Source organism: Melitaea cinxia, chromosome 4, assembly GCF_905220565.1.
Source record: "Melitaea cinxia chromosome 4, ilMelCinx1.1, whole genome shotgun sequence".
Lineage (NCBI taxonomy): Eukaryota > Metazoa > Arthropoda > Insecta > Lepidoptera > Nymphalidae > Melitaea > Melitaea cinxia.
In genome coordinates this window covers 19,106,855-19,129,254 of record NC_059397.1, presented here as the reverse complement: position 1 = coordinate 19,129,254, position 22,400 = coordinate 19,106,855, and the positions used below count along the sequence as shown (strand labels likewise).

Below are 22,400 nucleotides of genomic sequence, written 5' to 3'. Positions count from 1 at the left end.
AATTAAAACACATTAAACATACATCAAATCTAATAAGTCCGTGTCAAATGAAATAATTTCTTTCGTTTTGCTATAATAATTATGACAGCAAAATCCTCACCGCTTAACGAACAGTTCAATAATCTATTAATTTCTTTTTTAATCACTAGAGATACTATATTCAAAAATTTGTATGAAAATTTTATCTCTAGTAAGAATAATCAGAAATACATATCTCATACATTTCTTCGGTTGTAAACGTAGATAGACTACAACTAAAATTATAACAAATCAGCACTAATCAATAATTTTTATAACAACCTCGAAACGCTATACATCATCTATGGCCCTTATGTTTTCTTTTCCTAAGGCTTAATTTTTGGCGTATCCCCAATGTGAACCACCTTCCTTGCCCCCTTTCTTTCCATGTTGGGAGTGGTTCTCTTTGTGTTCTTCATGACCAGATTTGCCCTTGTAGCCCTTGTGATCAGCGTCTAAGTGGCCCTTGTTGCTGAAAAGTTACATTGTTAATTTTAATAAAGGTAAAACTAGAACAATATAAATATTTACAGACTCAAAATTTTTAGGCGAAAAAATTAAATGAATTGTTCAAAAATTTATCAAATGACAAAATAGTTTTTGAATATAACTGGTCATTGCAGTTGCGACAAATTTGACGCAGTCGAACAGCATACCAATTTTAACAATATATAGTTTCTTGAGCTATAAATTATAATGAATAAAGAAAAATAAAAGATAACGATACAAAATTTAAAAATGCTACTGATTCGTTAGGACGATTTTGTTGTGTTGATAAAATTGATACTTTGAAGTGTTCTTTTGCGTTCTCGTTAACATAAACATTAGAAGAAAATAAAGAGAAATGACTTAATAAACAATATAAAAAAAATCCTATCTGATTAGCTATATAGCTAGATGAATAGATATTTATTATCTACATTTATGGCTCAGCAAATTCGATTAAGACGCTAAAGTGTAGTTAAATGACATAAAAATGTGGTTTGTTTATTTATTAAACAATTGAAAAAAAAAGGAACATGTTTTTGCCTGTCTTTATTGAATGTATGATTTTTATATTTTCAAGCTTTTTGAAGTAAAAATTCTTTACGCACGCTTGACATGGGGGTAATCTGGTGATGCGTGACGGAGGTGTGTTCATGTTAATGAAGATAGAAAGAGATAGAGAGTTACTTAGATCTCTAGTAGGCTATTAATACTATGTTGGGATTATGAAACACACACAATACACTCACTAAGGCCAAAACAACGAAAAAGACTTCTATGGTCGTGTATATTTGTCAGTCATCATCATATTTTCGTCGGGGATCGATCTAGTCCGTCCTAGTGTCAGTCATTTATTATGACCTCCTCATCAACGTCATCATCATCAAAACAGACAGTATATCCATATATGTACCTGTATCCCTTCTTGCCGTGCTCCGTGAAATCATGTCCCGCGTTGACGTGGTGGACCTTCTTCTTCCCGCTCTCGTTGCTCGCGTGCTTGGCGTTGAACTTGCCGTATCTGTGATGCTCACCGCCCTTGTGGTAGTCATCGTAGAACTTGTGCTCTTTGTGGAATTCGTCCTTGTGGTATTTGTTGTGGAAACCTAAAATGTAAACAATAATTATAAGTTGATATTATAAAAATATATAATGGGCACCAACCCGAATTGGAGCAACGTTGTGGATTAAGCTCTGATCCTTCTCCTATATGGAGAAAGAGGCCTATGCCCAATAGTGGGATATTACAGGCTAAAGCAGGATATAATGGGTAGTGTAATGCAAGGTACATATACTGGTAAACAGATTCCTCTTCAGAATGTGAAGTTTACTGTTTGTTACTATAATATACAAGCCCCTAAGGCGTACAATAGTGTAGTAAAAATGCATTTCTTAATTATATTTATTAATTTTAGATTATTTTTCTAAATGGGTAAAACTATGTAGTACTAAATAGAACAGCCAAAATCCGCACCTGTTTTTATTTCTTAGCAGTTTTTAATCATACATGCCGATATAAGTTTAAAAAGTGACTGCAATAGGCTGAAATGATGAACCGTAATAGTTGCAATAATTTACAATAAAGCAGCGTAGTAAATGAACCCTGACCCTTCTCCTACATAAAGAGACTTATGCCTAGTCGTGCGATGTTACAGGCTGAATTAATCCATCAAATTTACATTTTTAAAAGTCATTCCGTAAAACTATCAGATCTATTTTCGAATGGATTGTCATTTGCTCAAGGCACGGTGATAGACTACGACGTAGCGTGTTACTTACATCTGTTTATGTAACTTTATACCTAAGCCAAACATTTTTTTTCTTTCAGTCTTTCACTAGCCAATCTCATATCTACGTAATAAAATGATGATTACTTGTTTTGGTCCATTTTTAATGAGTATGCTATTTGTTATCCGTTATGAATAATTTTTTTTACAAGATCTTATATAGTTGATATAAATACCTAAGTCCTTATTCCGTAACTTGTTGTCTTTTTAAGTACCTTATTTGCTTTTTATGATTTTACCTAAAATCCTTTACAAAAATCATAATTTTTCGAGGGTTTTAATTGATATGGAACCATGCGTGGGAGTTTGACTAGTACTTTACTAGCTTCTACAATTTCACGGAAATTATCATTGAGCAAATGAGATCAACCAAACAAACGATTCAACTTAAATAATAAGTATAACCTTTAATCAACGAACCAGACCGTTAAAACTCACTGCTCTATTTAACAGAGAAGCTTAAAAGGAAAAGTAGTAATAGCAGTAAGGTATAAGAATTTGTTATATCAAATGTAAATATTGATTTCTTCAATATTATATAGAGGCTTGCTTAGACAAGCAAATATCAGGATTAGTTGATCCTAATCTGAAAATATTTTTCAGTAAAAAAAAACCTGTTTATCAAGAAAGGCTAATATGTAAATATTGTTTTCTTCAATATTATATAGAGGCTTGCTTAGAAAAGCAAACATCAGGATTAGCTGATCCTAATCTGAAAATATTTTTCAGTAAAAAAAACCTGTTTATCAAGAAAGGCTAAGGCTGGTCCATTATAAATAGTCGGGCGAGCCTGACTCCCAACGCCGTGTAGCCGGGCGTTGGACGTCAGGCCTGCCTAGCTTGGAGAAGGGAAGGTTCTGGACATGTGTCCCCATTCTGCAGACGGTAGACTGGTCCGGTTGAGCGTCCCTTAAGTGGGGTGGCCGGCTCGGGGTCGGGGACCTTCGGCTGGTTTAAGACCCCACACGTCGTCGAGAGGGGTGGTCTTGTGGGTGCCGCCCCTCTCTGGGTGCCGGGGCCATATGTTTTTATTCGGGCCGGACACCGGGGCGATGTGCTGCATGCTAGCATGACACGACCCCATCTTCCCCACTTAGGCGGAGGTCTGCTCACACGTGGTCCAATATATATAATAGTAGCTAAAATATTATAAACACAACTCAAATTTCACTAGTATATACTGAAAACAGTTGCAAAACATGATGTTACCAGTCAACCGAAGATCCACATTTTTATAGTCGGTCAAACAACAAAACCAGAATAACTAAATTTAATACTCGTCAAAGGTAAGTTACATGAAATGATGTAACCGCTAACAGCGTCTAGAACTCATTGTGCTTCAATACGTCCCGCTTGGCATTGTTCGAGAAAAAATAAAAATTATGCGGTCAGGTGAAAGCGTGGCTCGTTAGTTTCATTACATAATGTCATCTGGTCGCTATCGATCATTTGACCTCATCGTAATTTAAATAATACGTTCCGCTATGCAATTTATTAATCTATAGTTTTCTATTTTCTATTACGCATTTCGTAAATCGTAATGGAATGCTTTTATCACATTGTTATGTGGTCGGTAAAACTGTAACAGTTCTTTTTTGTAATATGAGGAACTGTTCTCTTTTTAAATTTCAAAATATAGCATTCCAATATAATTTGAAATAGTCTATAAATATCTTAGTGAAACAGCCCTTGCTCCGCTGCGGGCTGATAGATTCCGAAACTGTCTGCCAAGAGTAGTGATTGATATTAAGTCGAATTGGCCGTGTGGCTTTTCGCGTTCTCCGAGGTATTGTAGGGAAATTCGTAAAAATAAACACTTAAGAATAGAGGAACAAATACTCGCTCCGATCAGATATTACCATTTAACCTAATTTTGACTAAATTTTCGTCCATTATCGTCATCATCAGAATTCAAATTTTCTGTGAACCTTATCAATAATTTTTTTAAACAGTGCTTAATTAAAGACACCACGAAACGCTATTGTTTGGTGCAGACTTACTTTCTTATATATGAAAATATTTATTTTAGGTTCGCGCAAATGTTTCCATTAATTAATTAAGACTTACAGAAACTCAAAATTCACCACTATAAAAGTAATTTTTTCTAGTTATTATCACAAACAAGTTTATTTAGCAATCTGTCTCATATATTATGATTTATTGGTTATTTTTTGTACAATGCAAATGTATCTTTTCTTACTATGCTTATTATTTATAACCGAAAAAGTGAAGATGACAAAGCTACTTTGAGGCGAAGATTGAGTCAAGAAATTGTAACAAAAACTTTATTAAAAGCAAAAAAAGTTGATGTTCTTAAAATAAGTTAGTTAATGTTCTAATTTATTTATATATGTTTTAATATATTTTTTCTTCTTAATGTTCTAATTTTGCTATTTAATGATAATAAGTCCTCCCGTGACCATGGTTGCTGTAAAGTAATCAAAGCATCTAGCATCTAAAAACTTGTTTCATTATAATCATAATAGCTAATTTTTGATAACATTCATGTTATCGTATGCTAAAATCATGTCTCCAGTAAGCAAAAACTGTGATAAACGAATTGTTGAGCCAAGAATGCACACAGTATAGTAAATAAAAAACGTTTTCCCACTAAAAATATTTATCTAATACAAAAACGAATACGACTGTACGTGTAAGCTGATTTTAGGCAGCCAACCAATTCCGATTTTTAAGCAACATAATCAGTCTGACACTATTAATTACGATCAATAGCTCACGATCAGTGCAGCGCCGAGCAATCATTACATTGTAACACTAGCCTATCACTCACTGCTAACAATACATTTCAAAAGCGTTTCTTACGCAACCGCACTTTATCATGATTTATCTGTCAAATGTAATTGCAAGACACCTTTCCTCATAGGTCTTTATAAGATAAAAATCTTCACTACCAATTTGGTACACTAATACACACACATTGAACTACATCATCCTGTTAGCATTTTACGGATGAAAGCCTGTCTATGGAGAATAATCCCACTGCTGGACATTAGTCTCGTTCTCCATGTAGATGAAAAGTTAGAGCTTATTCTACTAATGTTCTACAATGTGGGATAATATCCCATGAGTAATATTCGCAATTTGCTTAAAAAAATTCGGGATTTGCAATTTAAGTAGACTTCATGGTATCATATCATGACATCATGACATATCGATACATTTCTAAGACGTGTAATTATTTAAAGACATGTCATTACAAACAATTTGGAAATTCTATTCTTTTACACAATTTGGATAGTACACAATTTTACCTGCAATGCAAGCAGCATCATGAGCGGCGTAACGATTTTTAAATTTATCATCCTAACGTATGTTTTTTTTTAGTTTTTAATAAATAAATAGAAAATAGTATTCTTTATCTAATATAGAATACCTTTTGTCTTGTGGCCTTTCTTGTGTCCCTTCTTTTCACCGAAGTGTGATCCTCTGGAACCGTACGCCTCTTCTTCGTGTTCACCTCTGTGATCAGCATTGTCGTGATGTTTTTTCTTTTGGCCACCAGCTTCTTCATACTCCTTGCGGTGTTGCTCATCTGTCTTGAAGCCCTTAGCGCCCTTGTCTAGATGATGGTTTGACTTCGACCCCTTAGTGGTCTGAAATTGTTTACAGTTCTCATTTAATAAATACGTCAAATAAATAAAAGTTATACCGGTTATACCTACATATATTTTTATCTTTAACTATGAAACTCCACTTTATCTACTCTAATATAAGACAAGCTTATGTATTAGCAATGTTTTATCAAGAACAGACCCTAAATGTTAAATTTAATGAATCAATCACAGTCAAATTCCTCTGCCAACGCTTGAAGCGAGCATAAAAATCTGTCAACAGTCATCAATAGATATATACAACATTCGTTGGAACAAAAAAAGTGACGCAAAGTTTTCACTCAGTTCAGTCGCGCCTCTTGACTAATTAAATTTATGGAAGTTTGAAATGAGAGTTCACATTGACTAGTTGAACTACAAACAGTAAACAGTCTTTTCTAAATTTAAAAAATGAATATCTATTATTTAAAAAGAAAAGAAAAGCAACAGTTCATAGAAGGACTACAAATTAAAGAAACACGATGACCATGTTGTTAGTAAAGAACACGAGGAGGTACTTAAATAACATTATAGAACTCGCGTAGCTAAATTCTCTTGTTGTCAATATTGACGAAAATTCTGACAATTCTGGTTAAATGTTAAATAATCACTTAAGATAATTTATTTGAACATACTGTTTAGGAAAATAGTTTCAATAATTATTTGGTTTAATTTTCACCTAAGTGTGAGTATGCGTGTTAGCAATGACGAGTCACTATTTTCTTTACGTTTACATAGACGACATTGTCGACGCGTTGGCGCAGCGGTCACAGCACTGACTGTTACGCTGGAGAGATATTTGTATTGGTCATATAGATGTTTGTCGTGTTTTGGGCGTTTGTGCTTGTGTATTGTGTGTGTTTCCGGACCCCCGACACAGGACAAAATCCTACTGGGGGCCGTCGAGTGTGAACCGTTTATTTATATTTATTTATAGAATATATTGCAATATCGTGATGGCTATTTCTTTGCTTATCATTTAATCGTAAGTGTTACGAAGTGATTAATACTAATCGTATGCCATTGTTTCATTATTATAAATAATAAGCTAATTATGATAAAGAATTTTATTATCGGATTTTAGGTAATTTTTAGAGTTGTTTAAATAAATAGCTTATGTTAAAAGTTATGTATGTGTATTAAAACTGTACTGTTAAACATTGTAACTAAATATAGTTTGTCTGTACATAGGGGAGACTCGAGGAAATAAATATACACATAAAGGATCTTCATATGGTCAATAGGATCCAATATTATTATTTTAAGAAATTTCCGTCTGTCTGTCTGTATGCACCACGTATCACGCAAAAACTAGATACTGAAATTTGATTCGCTTTTCACAGTTGTATTGCTGATGGTCTCATTAAAAAAAATGTTATTAATTTAATCTTAACAAGCAGCTATGAAAGAAATAAACTGAGGTAGGGCACAGCAGGAAATTGCCCGCTCAAAATATGGAGCAGCCCGATCGGGCAAGTACCTCGACCTTACAGAAGATCACAGCTAAATAATACTTCTTTCAAGCAATGTTGTGTGCTTGTTGGTGAGTAAGGTGACCAGAGCTCTTGGGGGAATTGGGGACAGGGTCGGAAATGCGCTTGCGATGCTTCTGGTGTTGCAGGCGTCTATAAGCTACGGTAATCGCTTACCATCAGGTGAGCCGTACGCTTGTTTGTCGACGTACATTTATAATAAAAAAAAAAAACATATTTCATGTTCAAACAACGAAAGAAAAAATATGTCTACATTCTTCAAAATAGCGATGATGTGATCTAGTTATTACTTTCATAAGTTAACTACATAAAATCTTTGTTCAGATTCCTAAGCCGTATGCAATCCGAATCTATTATATTTCTTATTGTAAATGTGTGATATTATCAAGTATTGCAATCTTTGTAAGAATTATTTTACAATTTCAGTTAAAATTGTAACTCTTGTCTAGACAAAACCCATTTTTAAGGTTTTGTATTCTCAATTTAAAGTGTTTATTAAAAAGCAATTAATAGATGATGCTTATTATTATTCTATGCAGAAATACCTACATAGATGATAAAGATGTGTGGACTTAGCGACGCTGTATTTCATGCAAGATGTTACTAATTTTGTACTAAAACACAGTTTATATATTATTTTAAAAGAGTAACTGCGGAGCCTACTACCTTCTCGATTTTTCTCTGTAGAATCTACATTCTAAATTAGTGGTAGCTCATTTTAAATCATAATAGTCAGTTTTAAAATTTTTAATTGAATAATGACAATTCGAAAGTGCCTTTGAATCCTATTTTAAATAAAGTTATTTTTGATTTTGATTTGATAATTTCAAATCTCAATTCAAATATTGTTTACTTGAAAACCTGCTTGGTTAGTTATTATTAAATTATTATTACACTCATTAATATCTGTACTGACCTTCAAATTTATCCCTATCTGTGTAACTCTGTCCTTTTACTACGAGTATAGTGCATGCACACGAGCAATGAAGACTGCGTTCCTAAACCGTACGCCACAGTTAAGCGATAATATCTGCTAAATTTTCAAAAATAAAATATCTTAATACTACTACTGATTTTAATAAATAAAACGATCGATCACGGTCAAAAATCCCGAGAGACTTTAAAAAAATAGGTATTGAAAAAAAATGTAATGTATTAAATAAAATGTTAAAATGTTCCTGTCTCGCTGTATGCCGCTGCGCCTCGAGCCAAAAAAGGGACAGCTGCAGCTCAGACCGTTTTAGGTAGATAATATTATTGACCGAAACAGCAGCTCGTAGTCGACTATTTTCTCCCCAAAAAATTCCATTTTTTTTTAATTTTTTTATGTAACTAAAAAAAGCCTTCAGCTATAATTTCCCCTATCTAATCAGCCCTATATTCTCGTTTTTTTTTTTTTTTGTAAATTTTCATATATTTTTTAATTAGAATCTGAAAATGTATAAAAAATTAGAAAATATTTCTAGTTTTTGAAGACTCCTACTTCCTATGATAATAAGAATATGACAAAACCCAAGACATAAGAGCATGGTCAAGGCAGTTAAAAGTTTTATGTTACAACAATATTCGATTTAGTGTCACTATCTAGGGACGAAGTGGTCGACTACGTTTATATGGAGAAAAAGCTGGTATTCTTTCCTCTTCGGAACAACGAGATTAAAAAAAAAAAACAAAAAAGCTTAAATCCGCATTTCATTGTTAAATCCGCCCTTGAACTTGACCCAAACTAACTTCTTGTTTAAGAAAATATAATATTATGTACGTGAGAGCATTGTTCATCATATATTCACATATTTTTGAATAATACAATGAATATATAAATAAAATTTTAATATATGATTTTAAGACGTAAAACGTGAAGTATTGGTAAAAATATTTATTTAAATACAATTATTTTGGGAAACGAAAAATAAAATAGGTACTTAAATATTATTTCTTGACAGATAAGCTTCCTAATTAGAATTTTAAATTGGAACGAAGTTCTTTATAGGGTGATGCGGCGGGGTACCCTAGTCGGCAAAAAACGTCCGTAACGTTAAAAAAAGCGTAAGATTTTTATGTATAGTCTATGTATGATGGCTATACAGTGTCTAATGTACAGTCTACGTGATGACTGTTATTATTATTGCAGTTTGCTATTATTATTATTGTATCATTCGTTTCGTTTTTTGATTTTTATCGATAAAAATCATAATAAAAAATGTATTTCCGAATAATTATTTTCTTCATACCTCGAATAGAACTTGAAATTAATATTTTATAACTAGGAGCTTCGCTCCTATCTGGTGTCTCACGACACCACACGGTTTAAAACGTATAAGAATAGAATTTAAGCAGACGAGACCTTGCTAGATAAATCTATATATACATCTATATCTATACGAATAAATAAAATTGGAGTGTCTGTTTGTAATATAAAAATAACCGCTTTTTACTAAATACATACGGATGTATACATGGTACATAACATTTTTTTATAATTTTTGTCTGTCTGTCTGTTTGTTCCGGCTAATCTTTGAAACGGCTGGACCGATTTTGACGGGACTTTCACTGGCAGATAGGCGATGTAATAAGGAGTAACTTAGGCTGTTTTTATTTTAAAAATTTATTTATTTTGTAACTTTGCAAACTGAACATGACATTTTTTGTTAAACTCCACGCGGGCACAGCTAGTAAAAAAATAAAGGTTTGAGGAAATTTTTACTCTTCTTGTTTCCTTTCTGCTTCTATTTTCTCTATCGTGATGTTTTATGACGCGGATTCACACGCGTTTATTGAAGGAAAAAGGCTTTTCTCAGTAAATGGAATATGAAACACAAATTTTTTTTTTTTCAATTAGAACCAGTGCTACCTGCGATTAGCATTTAAACAAATAAATTTTTCAGCTTTATTATATTAGTATAGATAAAACAGCCTTACAACACAAACGCATTGTTATATATTTGTTCCATATATCATTATACTATATGATAACAAATAAAAAATTTAAATTTTATATTACTATAGATAATAAAATACACAGATGAGCCAGCGACTTTCGTACTTCATACAAAATACTTTAGGAGATTAGACTTTGAAATAATCTTAAAACTATCAAATTAGGCTATATCGTCTACTAGAAGTATTATGTTTAAAAATGGACGGTTATCAAGTTAAAAGTTGTATTATTTTTTAACCTTCTTACAGACCAAATCAATAAAAAAAATAGTTTTTATATATTATAAATACTTCCTACATGGTGAAAGAGGCCTATGTCCAGCCGTGGGATGATGCCGGCTTCATCGATTCGAATCGATATAATATACTATGTAATAATTACGATAATTGCGTGGTTACAATAGTATAATTATTGCAGCTTAAGAACTCGCTCCATATTAAACTTTCTTCCGTTAGCAATATTCTTTAAAATTAATGAAAGGTTTTTTTTACTCCTGTTAAATGAGATATATTAGTATGAAAACTAAGTCAAACTCCGTTAGCATAAATCATATTTAAATTTCATTAAAACAGTTTATGACAAAATTACCTTTCCACCGTGTTGTGCGAAGTGTTTTCCTTGATGTTGACGACCACCACCCTGAGCATGCACTTGAACTTTGGGATGATGCTTGACCTGTACGTGACCAGCTGCCGGCGACAAATCATCTGCTACCTTGAATGGAGCTGCTGACAACGGCACAAAAGCGAAAGGCTCCCCGTTTGGATCAGGAACGGGAGCCAAGTTGATCGGTTTGTTAGGAATGGCAATGTTAGACACAGGCAAGGACCCAAGGGAAGGAGCAGCGACAACTCTGACAGGATCAGACGCCACAGGGACACCAAAGGTAAGTGGACCGGCACTCACTTCTCTGTTCAAACTACGGGCTTGGGGAGCTGGAGTGTATATTCTGTGGTAATGCTCAGCGCTTGCAGCTAGCATTTGCTCGTAAGGAAGCGAAGGTAATGAAGCTTCATCGTTGAACTCGTGTACTTCATACTGATGCACTTGTCGAGGAACTCTCACGCGGTCTGAACGCCGGTCTCTGTGCTTTGGCTCATCGTGACAATTCCTCTTAACCCTTATGTGTTCCTCGTAAGGACCTTCGACGTACGCCTCTCGTTCCGTCCTTTCATGGTCTTCTTCCTGAAAATCCGTGTACTGTTCTTCCAAATCCTCCTCCTCCACCCAGGGTACGTCCACCAGCTCGGCGGCCGCGATCGCCGCGAGGGTCAACACCCAGATGGCCGTTCGCATCTCGGACTGAACTACTATTCACAGTTTTTTGTTATATAGTTCTAGAGCCTTTCACTGTTGGGAAACGGTAGCTAAGATGTTGCCCGTGAACAGACGCGGCACGACTTTATACCGTGGGGTGTGCAAACATTTTGCTCGCAATGTTTGTTGTTACGTTCGTACGGGATAAGCGCGGTTGAGGAACTGCGCGCGATCACCGGTACAGAAAGCGTACATAACCCGGCACAAATCGCTTCCCCTCTTGATTATTTTCGCGATTTTTCGATCGAAAAAAAAACTTTGACCATGAATTATGCGAATTTTACTTGCTTGTGTAGTACGAGTACATGATGTAACATCGATCTATTGTCGATCGGTTAACACAGCGCTTTAAGAGTAAATTTCCTAATTCGTCACAATTCTAAAACTACCTTCATGGACGATTAATAAAATACAATGATAATTATGAATATGACCGATTTGAAATATAATTTCGATTGTTAGATTATTTAAATCTAATTAACTTTACTATTTCTTATTGACCTGTTTTACGAATTTACGAAACAATGGGTATAATAATATCTAATGTTATTTGAATGCATTATGACGCACGAAGGGTACAAAGTACATAGACTTAAGAATAATCTGTATTGCCAACAAACTCGAGATTACTTCTGTTTGTTTCAACCAAATGAACCGAGACTGTGACTCATTATACTATAATTATAACTGTATTTTTTTTTTTAAATTATATTAGGATTTTCCGCTGTAGCAGTTAATAAAAACCCTAATTTCTACGATGGGAATTTGTTTTCTATCACCGCGCCGCGTCTAGGTATAATAAAATATTTAGGTATATATGTATAGTAAATATATGATCATTTATTAAAAATTTTGTTCGTTGATACTGTGAAAACTACTGAACGGATCGGAATAATACATTTCATTAGGTATATCATAAGATGAAGCGTGTGTCGGAGAAGGTTTTAGTACCTATATGATATTATGTTAGTGATTACTGATCATGTAAAATAAAATATCGACGAATATGTATCGTGTGTGTTGTGTGTGTTTGTGTAGATACACAAATAAATAAAATTGGAGTGGTCTGTTTGTAATATTAAAATAACCGCTTTTTACTAAATGCATATGGATCTATACACAGTCCATATACCGATATAACATTTTTTACAATTTTTTTCTGTCTGTCTGTCAGTTTGTTCCGGCTAATTTCTGAAACGGCTGGGCCGATTTTGACCGGACTTTAACTGACAAATAGCTGATGTAATAAGGAGTAACAAAGGCTACTTTCATTTCTAAAAAATATTTCCTTTATAACTCTGTGAACTGAAAAATAACCTTTTCGTTAAATTTCACGCGGACGAAGTCGCGGGCACAGCTAGTCGTATATTTGTTTAATTTTACATTTAAAACAAATGCAAACGGTTCAATTAGTAGATCAAAATTATAATCATAAAAGTGACTGGAACCGCTCGGGTTGTATTGTTTTTTACCCGCCTGCCAAGGAAGGGTTATGTTTTTCGCGCGTATCTTGTATGTATGTATGTATGTATGTTTGTATGTAATATTCTTTACTACCTCATATTTCCAGAACCACTGAACGGATTTACATAATTGAGGTATCGTTAGGTTCGTCTTAGCTGCCCAAGTGTTCTTAGATAGGTGACATTAAAAAAAATCAAACATGGCGGCTGCGCGAAGCCATTGTATTTAATGAAAATAATTTTTTTTCTCGAATACTACAATATGGGTATCAAATTGAAGGGCACAATGCAAGGATTTTAAAAAGGTATATCATGATTATTATTACAGTAATACTAATAAAGAAATACAATATTAAAGTTTAAAAAATTCATTACTTTGTTTGGACGTTTATTTAGATATCATAGCTAAGAAAATATAACAAAACTAGCTGTTATAACTTAAATAGTAACTTTGCGATAAATATTATTAAAAAAGTTAAATAATAAACGTTACATTTTATCACGACATTTTTGTAAAGATTTGCCAATTATTTGGCGCGATATTCATAATCAATGGCTTTTATTATTGTGCGTGCAACAAATTTGTTGTTTATGTAGTCCGGTCAAATTAGACCAAAAAATAAGAGTAAAGTTACCTAAACTCCCACCAAGCTGAAAATCGGTAAGATTGTTTGAAATATCATTAAAAACAAAATTTGAAAGTTCCCCATCTTTCCCCTGTAAGGAAATTTTTTTATTCAAGGTCAAAGGTAATTATAACACTAAGGTAATTTACAACTATAGAGCTGTATATATACGTGGCGTACTCATGCATATTATGACGATTACAACTTTTACAACTTTTTGAATCGTTATATCTCAAAAACGGTGGCTCGTAGAAAAAAAAGTATTAATTAATTTTTTGTAGATAATTTTATGATCTACAATTTTTGTTTGAAATGTTTTTATGATAAAACTTACTGTTTTGCTGAAAATCGCGAAAAACTCATTTTTTTACCTTTGACCTTGAATAAAAAAAATTCCTTACAGGGGAAAGATGGGGAACTTTCAAATTTTGTTTTCAATGATATTTCAAACAATCTTACCGATTTTCAGCTTGGTGGGAATTTAGGTAACTTCGAATGTCTAAATTGACCGGACCAATGTTATAATTATGTGTATATAGGTGCCGCATTCTCTTTCCGTGTGTGTCGTAAGAGGCGACTAAGGGATAACAAGGTTCCACTACCACCTTAGAACTTAAGAAGCCGACCGATGGCGGGATAACCATCTAACCGCTGGCTTTGAAAGACACAGGCTGAAGACAGGCAGCAGAGTCTTAGGTGCGACAAAGCCAGCCCTGCGGTCACCAACCCGCCTGCCCAGCGTGGTACTATGGGCAACACACATGAGTTCACACATTTTTGGTGCGAACTTGTGGAGGCCTATGTCCAGTAGTGGACTGCAATAGACTGACGTGATGATGATGATGATGAGGTGCCGGGTTCTGAATGTTTTAATTTTTTCCTTATGGAGCGTTTATTAATATTTCTATTAAAATCTGTACATAATTATGTATGCTAATTTTATGTGTGTAATTTGAAAAGGAATAAAAATAAAATCAATTATAAAGGCTTTTAAAATCTCAAGATATTAAGAGTCCACAGACATAAAAATATGACTTCAAGCAAATGATAATAAACAACTTATATTTTAATTTGGATTATTCTCAGCTATGTTTTATAAATAGAACTAAGAGTGGAAGCATTTAGAAGCGTACATGCAGATTGTAAAATGACATTTCTCCTTGGTCCGTTCTTCTGCTTAGTCCACATTTTCATATAAAATCCACGTTAATGTGTTATTTCTCAGACTATCGAGACATGTTTGAAAATTTTGTGATATGTTTAAAATTGAATTAAAAAAAAAACGAGTGTGCGTTAGACCACTCGACTGAAGTAAAACTTCTGCACAATAGGCCTGCACTGTATTTTATATATACGAAACGAAAGTGGCTATAAGAGAAAGAGAGAAAGAAAACCTGTGCTCGCACCTCTCTCTTGCTCCGTTCGCCTCGCCCGATCAAACTTTTCGTAACGCTCTCGTCACGCATTCCCCGGCTTACTCCACGAGTCAAGCGTGCGTAAAGAGGTTTTACTTAAGAAAAAAAAAGATAAACGTTACCTTTTAAGGATTATTTCTCGGCGTGGAATGTTTTCAATTAATACGTTGCAAATAAATTAAGCTACGAGACGAAATCGCAAGTATAAACATGTGTTAATATAAAGTTTAAATGGTTAGCAATTTATGATTTCGAAGCACTTTTATAAGTCAGTAAAATATTGTATATTTTAATTTTCGACTATTGCTTAATTTATTTTGATTGACTAGCCCGTTGGCGCAGTTTGTAGTGACCCTGCTTTCTGCTCCGAGGTTTTGTGGGTTCGTTTATTTATTATATTTATTATTTGTAAGTATGTTTATTGAAAAAAATATGTAGCTATATACCAGTCGGCTGTTACCTATAACACAAGCATTGAGTTGCTTAATTTAGGAACAGACGACCGTGTGTGTATTGTGTAGATATTTATTTATTTATTATTATTTTGATAAGTTCATCTTAAATCACACCTGTCTTGCATAAATGCATCAGGCGTTAAATTTCGAAATCTCTGTATTCGGAAGTGATAATATCTAGCCGTACATCTCAAATATGATTATAAAATGAATGAAACTTTTTTTTTTTAATTTTACTAATTTTGTATAATGTGAAATTAATGCATATTTTTTACTTCATTTCTATATTTATGAATTTTTTATTAGTAAAAATCTTTATTTCAAAAACAAACCATTAAAATCTGATTCTATAGTTTACTCTCCACTAGATTCCTGAATCTTGAAGTTCAAGGTTTTAAATCTAAACCAGGAACGTTGTTTAAGTTATATATTTGTTTATTTGTAATATGTGCACATCTTTAGAACAGTTTAGGGAAATTTAAATTTCACCTAAAATCCTATAAAATTTCCTAAATTAATAAATAGGACTACTCAGCCTTAGAATATTAGCTCGAAATATGAGACACTTACAGGCTTATATGTTATAATACAGAATTAATTGAATATGAAAATAATAAATGTAAAATTAAAAGAAGACCAATTTATACAAGTAACAATTATCTTTTAATGTATCAATCGATTCCCACATTTTTTCAAAAGACTCGATTGAAATGGATTTGGCATCGACATCAACGACGAGCTTGTCAATCACGGTCGGTTTGTTGACGAAATAATCCTACTGACAGATTGGCTCCCGAGAACATACGGTCCAAAAACTCAGGTCAATTACCTTTACAGAATTAGTCAACTGATGATGATGAAGATGGATTTAAAATAAACACGAGCAAAATAGATTTCTCCATTCGTTAATGACACTGTTCTTATTTCTTGATATTTTTGAATGTGTTAATTTAAATGTTTTTGAGTGTTCTAAAAAGAGTTATAGACATAAGTCCAACTTTGCCATCAACCATTTATGTAATATTAGTGAATATTTTTATTGCAATAAAATTTATAATGACTATCGTTCAATAAGAAACGTAGCGGTTGTAAGCTTGAATAACATACGAATTTCTTTTTTTAATCGTGAATCGTGCGATTAAATCGTGGTGAAAAAAATCATAAAACATGGATAAATGCAGACTTGATTCTCATTCCGAGTTATGAAACGCTATGAGCTCTATAAGAGTTTGGTCTTGTCTATGTTTTTTAAGGCTTATGAGATTTTTTTCCATACGAACGATCTTTCCCGCCTTTCTAAAAATTAATGAGTAGCTTAATAGAAAATATTTCTCGATATATTTACAGATTACACTTAAAAAACATGAAGAACTTAAAACAAAAATGGAAAGAAAAATTAATATTGTCTATTGTTAAACGACAGTAGGTATTGCAAATTAAAAAATTAATTAAAGCATTTGAAATCGTCTCGATATAATTAAAAAATAAGTTTTTAGGGCTTTTTATCGGTAATGACGAGAAATTGATTAAAAAACTTAATCGATATTCCGTAATAATCCTTGACCACAATAATAATAACGTAATGAGGTTTTGTATATAAATAAATTGTATTATGTAGGGTCACGGACTTAGAAATCGTTTTAAATGTGATGCTGTCCTACTTTCTCTTAACTTAATCGAGATGAGAACGAAAAGGACGGACATAATTGATGAGTTAAAAGGAATTCGATCCGCTTACGTCAATTTAAACGTAGTGTCAATGAAAATAAGAAAAATATATAACGTTGATAAAAATATTAAAAATATGTTTAAATTTAACCGTATATTTATTTTTCTTTATTATGTATAAAAAAATAATCAGGATAGAAATTTTACAATGATTTTGGAACGCACCACATCATAAGTTAAGCACCAGAGGTAGAAAAATTGATTTGATTATTACGTTTTTAGACGAGATGTAATCTATATTAGGGATCGCGGACACTTTCAGTCCACGATTCTAAAACAATACGAGATTTAATGTAATTCCATGCAATCTAATTATAACCGGATAGCTTGGTCATAATAAAGCAAACAGCCAATAAAAATAATTAGTGTATTAAAAAAATAAAACTATATAAAAATTACCTTGTTATATTTTTAAACGAAAAAAATTTCATCAATTCAGAACCGATGCAATCAAGATAAACCATAACACCGTCTAGCTACATAAATTTGAAAAAAAAGCCTGTTTTCGTATCCTAGCTCCATAATACCATAGTTATAGTGATGTTCATCAAAGCTACGAAAGCTAAAATTTTAACTTTAATTAAATTTATTTAAAAAAATTACTAAATAATGATTTATTTTTTAATGTATTGTAATGTATTTGTATAACTTTTTGTACGTATATTGAGTTATTTGAATTTAATTTACTTTATTCACGACTAATGTTATACAATGTGTAGTTTAAATAATTAATTTTCATACTTTTTTGTTTTATTTTATCAATATTTTCTGTATATTTGGAGGTGTAAGATATCACTAATAGTACAAGGCTGCCTTAGCACTTTTTTTACGAGTAAGTTACGATATTGTTATTTTCCTTATGTAATTTCAAATGTGTAGTAAAGAAATGTATGAAATAATGATAAGATTAGAAAAATTATTAAAATGATGAGTTTGTTTAAATACAAAAATTATGAAGAATAGTCCATCTTCAAAATTTATATTTGCACTAAATACACTGTTTATTTTTTATACTAGCGACCCGCCCCGGCTTCGCACGGGTGCAATGCTGATACTAAATACTACAGAATGTCTTTATTTATAGTGTGAAGCTAGCTTATAGCATGGTTATTAACGTAATAACAACAACATTCAAATATGCGTCGTTAGATTACACGTTGTTACAGACAGAAAAGCGTTAAGGAAATAAAGGATCACTGCTCGTTCCCGTTAGGTGATAGCGTGATAATATGTAGCCTATATGTTGACCCGACTTCTTAATAATATTCGTGCCAAATTTGAAGTAAATCCATGCAGTACTTTTTGAGTTATTTCCAGGACATACATACAGACAAAGAGACAAAAATTCTAAAAACTATATTTTTGGCTTCGGTATCGATTGTAGATCATACCGCAACTATTCTTTTAAAAAAAAAAAATATTCAATGTCCAGTTTTGACTTTCCTACAATTTTATTATATGTATATAGATTTAAATTTATATTTGTTCTGGTGCATACCACGTTCATTGTATATTTGGGGTCCCTATATTTCGGAAATATTTCAATCGCCGATCACGGGGAGACTCTGTCTGTGTGTGTCTGTTTATTTTTGTATTATTTTGTATTATTTGTATATTTGGTGTAGATTCTCTAAACTAAATAAGAATTTAACAATTTTCCATACCTAGTTCTAACCTCAAAAGTGGCAAAACAATATAACAAAGCAGCCATATAAAAAAATTTCATTTTACCATTGTAAAACTGAATATATAATAAGCTTGAATATTTTAACGAAACGCCTAATAACGTGAATTACCTTTTTCAATAGTTGCTATTAGATATTTCAAAGATCTTCATTGGACGTTTCTTTTCATGGATTTAAATAAATACTGAGTATTGTCAATAAAACCGCATGTTACAATTATTTAATATTCAATATTTACTTACTATAATATACATATTACATTGTCAATATAAATCAAATCATTGGCCTTTAGTTCGTCTGTTGCAGACGATTTAGACAGTGTCAGACAGATACTGTGTCGCCTAGGACACTCTTCAGGAAAACGCAGAGTTGCCTAAGCTATGCGCCACCCTCTCGACCTCACTGGCTAGGCCCACAGGAAAGATGAGTCGATACGTGTGGAGCCAGTTCGGCTGCAGGAATCTTTCGCATTTTAGAGCTATGCCACGAATGCTTGACGGAGACCTCATTCCGGGTTTCGAATGAAGTTTTCCTTCTCCAGGACCCTGATGGTTTCGAGCCAGGTTTATCCCCCGGTCGCCTTTTACGACCCCCGACCCGGGAAGAAATGGGGTGGTGTTATTCTACTCGGCCGACACCACACGGCATAAATCTAATACGCAAAATACAAATATGCCAAAACTTTTCCAATCTTTACGCGAATTTAACTCATCATAATGAAACTAATTTTTCGCATTTTATCGCAACCGTGGTAGCTGTAAAGTATCCGAAACGTCGGGCATTTAAATAACTTAAACCGCGATAAAATCCGAAAAAGTTATTTCATTATAACGTGCAATAACTGTTTTGGTCAATATTTGAAATTGAATTAGAAAGCTTCACCAGTCTCCAAGGAACTGTCAAGATGTTGACGTTCTGGCAACTTTCGAAGGCCTTTTTTCTTTTTACGTGACCGCAGAAAGAATTTTCAATAAATTTAATTCGGTTCGACGTTTCGTGAAATATTTAACGCTTACTTATTTATAACAAATGAATTTCACAAGATAAATCAAATAATAAAATCAATCATGAAAACTTTGGAATAGCCACACTTCAATGATTTTTGTGGATTATTTCTCGATGGTACTGTGTGGCTATGGTACTAAAGAATATAGCCACCCCCTCTCTTCCCGTGGGTGTCGTAAGAGGCGACTAAGGGATAACATAGTTCCGCTACCACCTTGGAACTTAAGAAGCCGACCGGTGGCGGGATAGCCATCCAACTGCTGGCTTTGAAATAGACAGGCCGAAGACGGGCAGCAGAGTCTTCGGTGCGACAAAGCCAGTACTGCGGTCACCAACCCGCCTGCCCAGCGTGGTGACTATGGGCAAAACACATGAGTTCACGTTATTTTTGGCGTAAACTTGTGGAGGCCTATGTCCAGCAGTGGACTGTATAGGCTGTAATGATTTCTCGATGTTTTTTTTTCATTCCTATGTTGAAGTTGCACTTTCAACGTCTATTGTATTTGAAATGAAAAGAAAAACTGCTTGAAGATTTTATTTAAAGAGCTAATGATAGCAATTTATTATTCCCCGTGTAATTAAAAAAATATTGTTTAGTTCGCAGAGTTACATAATAAATAAATTTCTAAAATAAAAGTAGCCTAAGTTACTCCTTATTACATCAGCTATCTGCCAGTGAAGGTCCCGTCGAAATCGGTCCAGCCGTTTCAAAAATTAGCTGGAATAAACAGACAGACAGACAGACAGACAGACAAAAATTATAAAAAAATACACGTACCGTGTATACATCCATATGCATTTAGTAAATAACGGTTATTTTAATATTACAAACAGACACTCCAATTTTATTGATTTGTATAGATTAATTAAAATCCGTTTAACCCACACATGTCTTAAAATTAAGTGTAAGTATAGTTTATTATTAGGATTTACGTTTTACGCATTTTTACAAACTTTTCAAGTATCACCAGTCACCAGTTATTATTATCTTTTACAACAGCACTAAATTATTGAAGTGTAGTAGCACTCAATGCTATTTATCAATACATATTATAATAAAAATTTAACGAGTCGCTGTCTGCACATTTAAGGTATATGAGAAAAAAAATATTAGCACCATTATCAGCGCTGATAGCACCCAAAACAATTATTTTTATTTTATTTATTTTATTTTATTTTATTATGATAGCTTACAGCTTATTATAACTAATACAGAATATGAATTTAAAAAAAGGCTAATAACAAGCTACCACATATAGAAACTATAAAAATCTATATAATGCTAAATAAGAATAGTTAGTTACCAGTGTGCACAGATTCCATCATAGATTTAACAATCGCCATTTTTATGGTACTGATACTCCCGTGGAATAAGTCGATATAAACATTAATGTTATTACATGCCCGACAAGCTCTAATAAGTACACTATTCTGTCGGTAGTTCGTACCTGAGGATGGCATAATAAACGGCTTATAATATATAAACATTTTATGGTCTATTGTCAGAATTTTTGTCTGTTTGTCTGTGCGTTTGTGCACGCTAATCTCAGAGATGGCTTATTCGATTTAGATATGGTTTTTACTAATATATTATGGCAATATGGCAAGTCTAGCTAAACATTTATTTTTGGTTTTATGTCAATCGATTCATAAATAAAAAAGTTATGCCAATTTAAAGAATCACTTTGAACTTGTAAAGTCACAATTCCAAGCGGACAAAGCTAGTCCATACTAATATTATAATGATTAAGATTTTGTTTGTTTGTTTGAACGCGGTAATTTCAGAAAATACCAACTAGTTTAAATAAAAAAATATATTTTTATGTTGGATAGTCCATATACCGAGGAAGGCTTATAGGCTATTTATTATTTTAGTAAGTTTTCTAATCAAATTAATGCGGATGAAGCCGCGGGGCATAGTTGATAGAATAATGAGTTAGTGGAATAATAAAAGTCATATTGTTTTTAAACACCTGTTTATTTCACGTAATTAAACAACATTTGAAGCAATCAGTGCTAATTTGATATAATACAGTTGGAACGCCAACCCACAGAAACAGTGATGGCCCAAGCACATATCAGTACTCTTGGCTATTTCACAGTTTAACGGTTCAACCTGTATCATCCTGCATCATGCAGCTGGGCATAGGGCTCAAGGATCGAAGTTTAATCCACCACATTGCTACACTGTGGGAGGCATGGTGGGGAGATCCACAAGGACACATTTAGAGCGGTAAGAAAGATTTGTACAAATACTAATATCCAAATATCAATTCTGAGCGGGAATCACACTCACAAACTACCGATGTTTAGGCGGTGTACATGGCACGCGCATCATTACACCAGAGCGCTTGTCCACAGCTTAACTTGATT

At 33.1% G+C, this 22,400-nt stretch overlaps 1 protein-coding gene across 1 annotated transcript; it reads right to left on the bottom strand.

The window, feature by feature from the left end:
* Positions 1–351: 351 nt before the first annotated feature.
* LOC123670470 lies at positions 352–11,629 on the bottom strand. Its single transcript, XM_045603964.1, has 4 exons — positions 10,922–11,629; positions 5,686–5,905; positions 1,418–1,610; positions 352–490 (listed from the first exon to the last, which is right to left on the bottom strand). The coding sequence occupies exons 1-4, from the start codon at positions 11,627–11,629 to the stop codon at positions 352–354; spliced, it is 1,260 nt and encodes a 419-aa protein (XP_045459920.1).
* Positions 11,630–22,400: the final 10,771 nt, after the last annotated feature.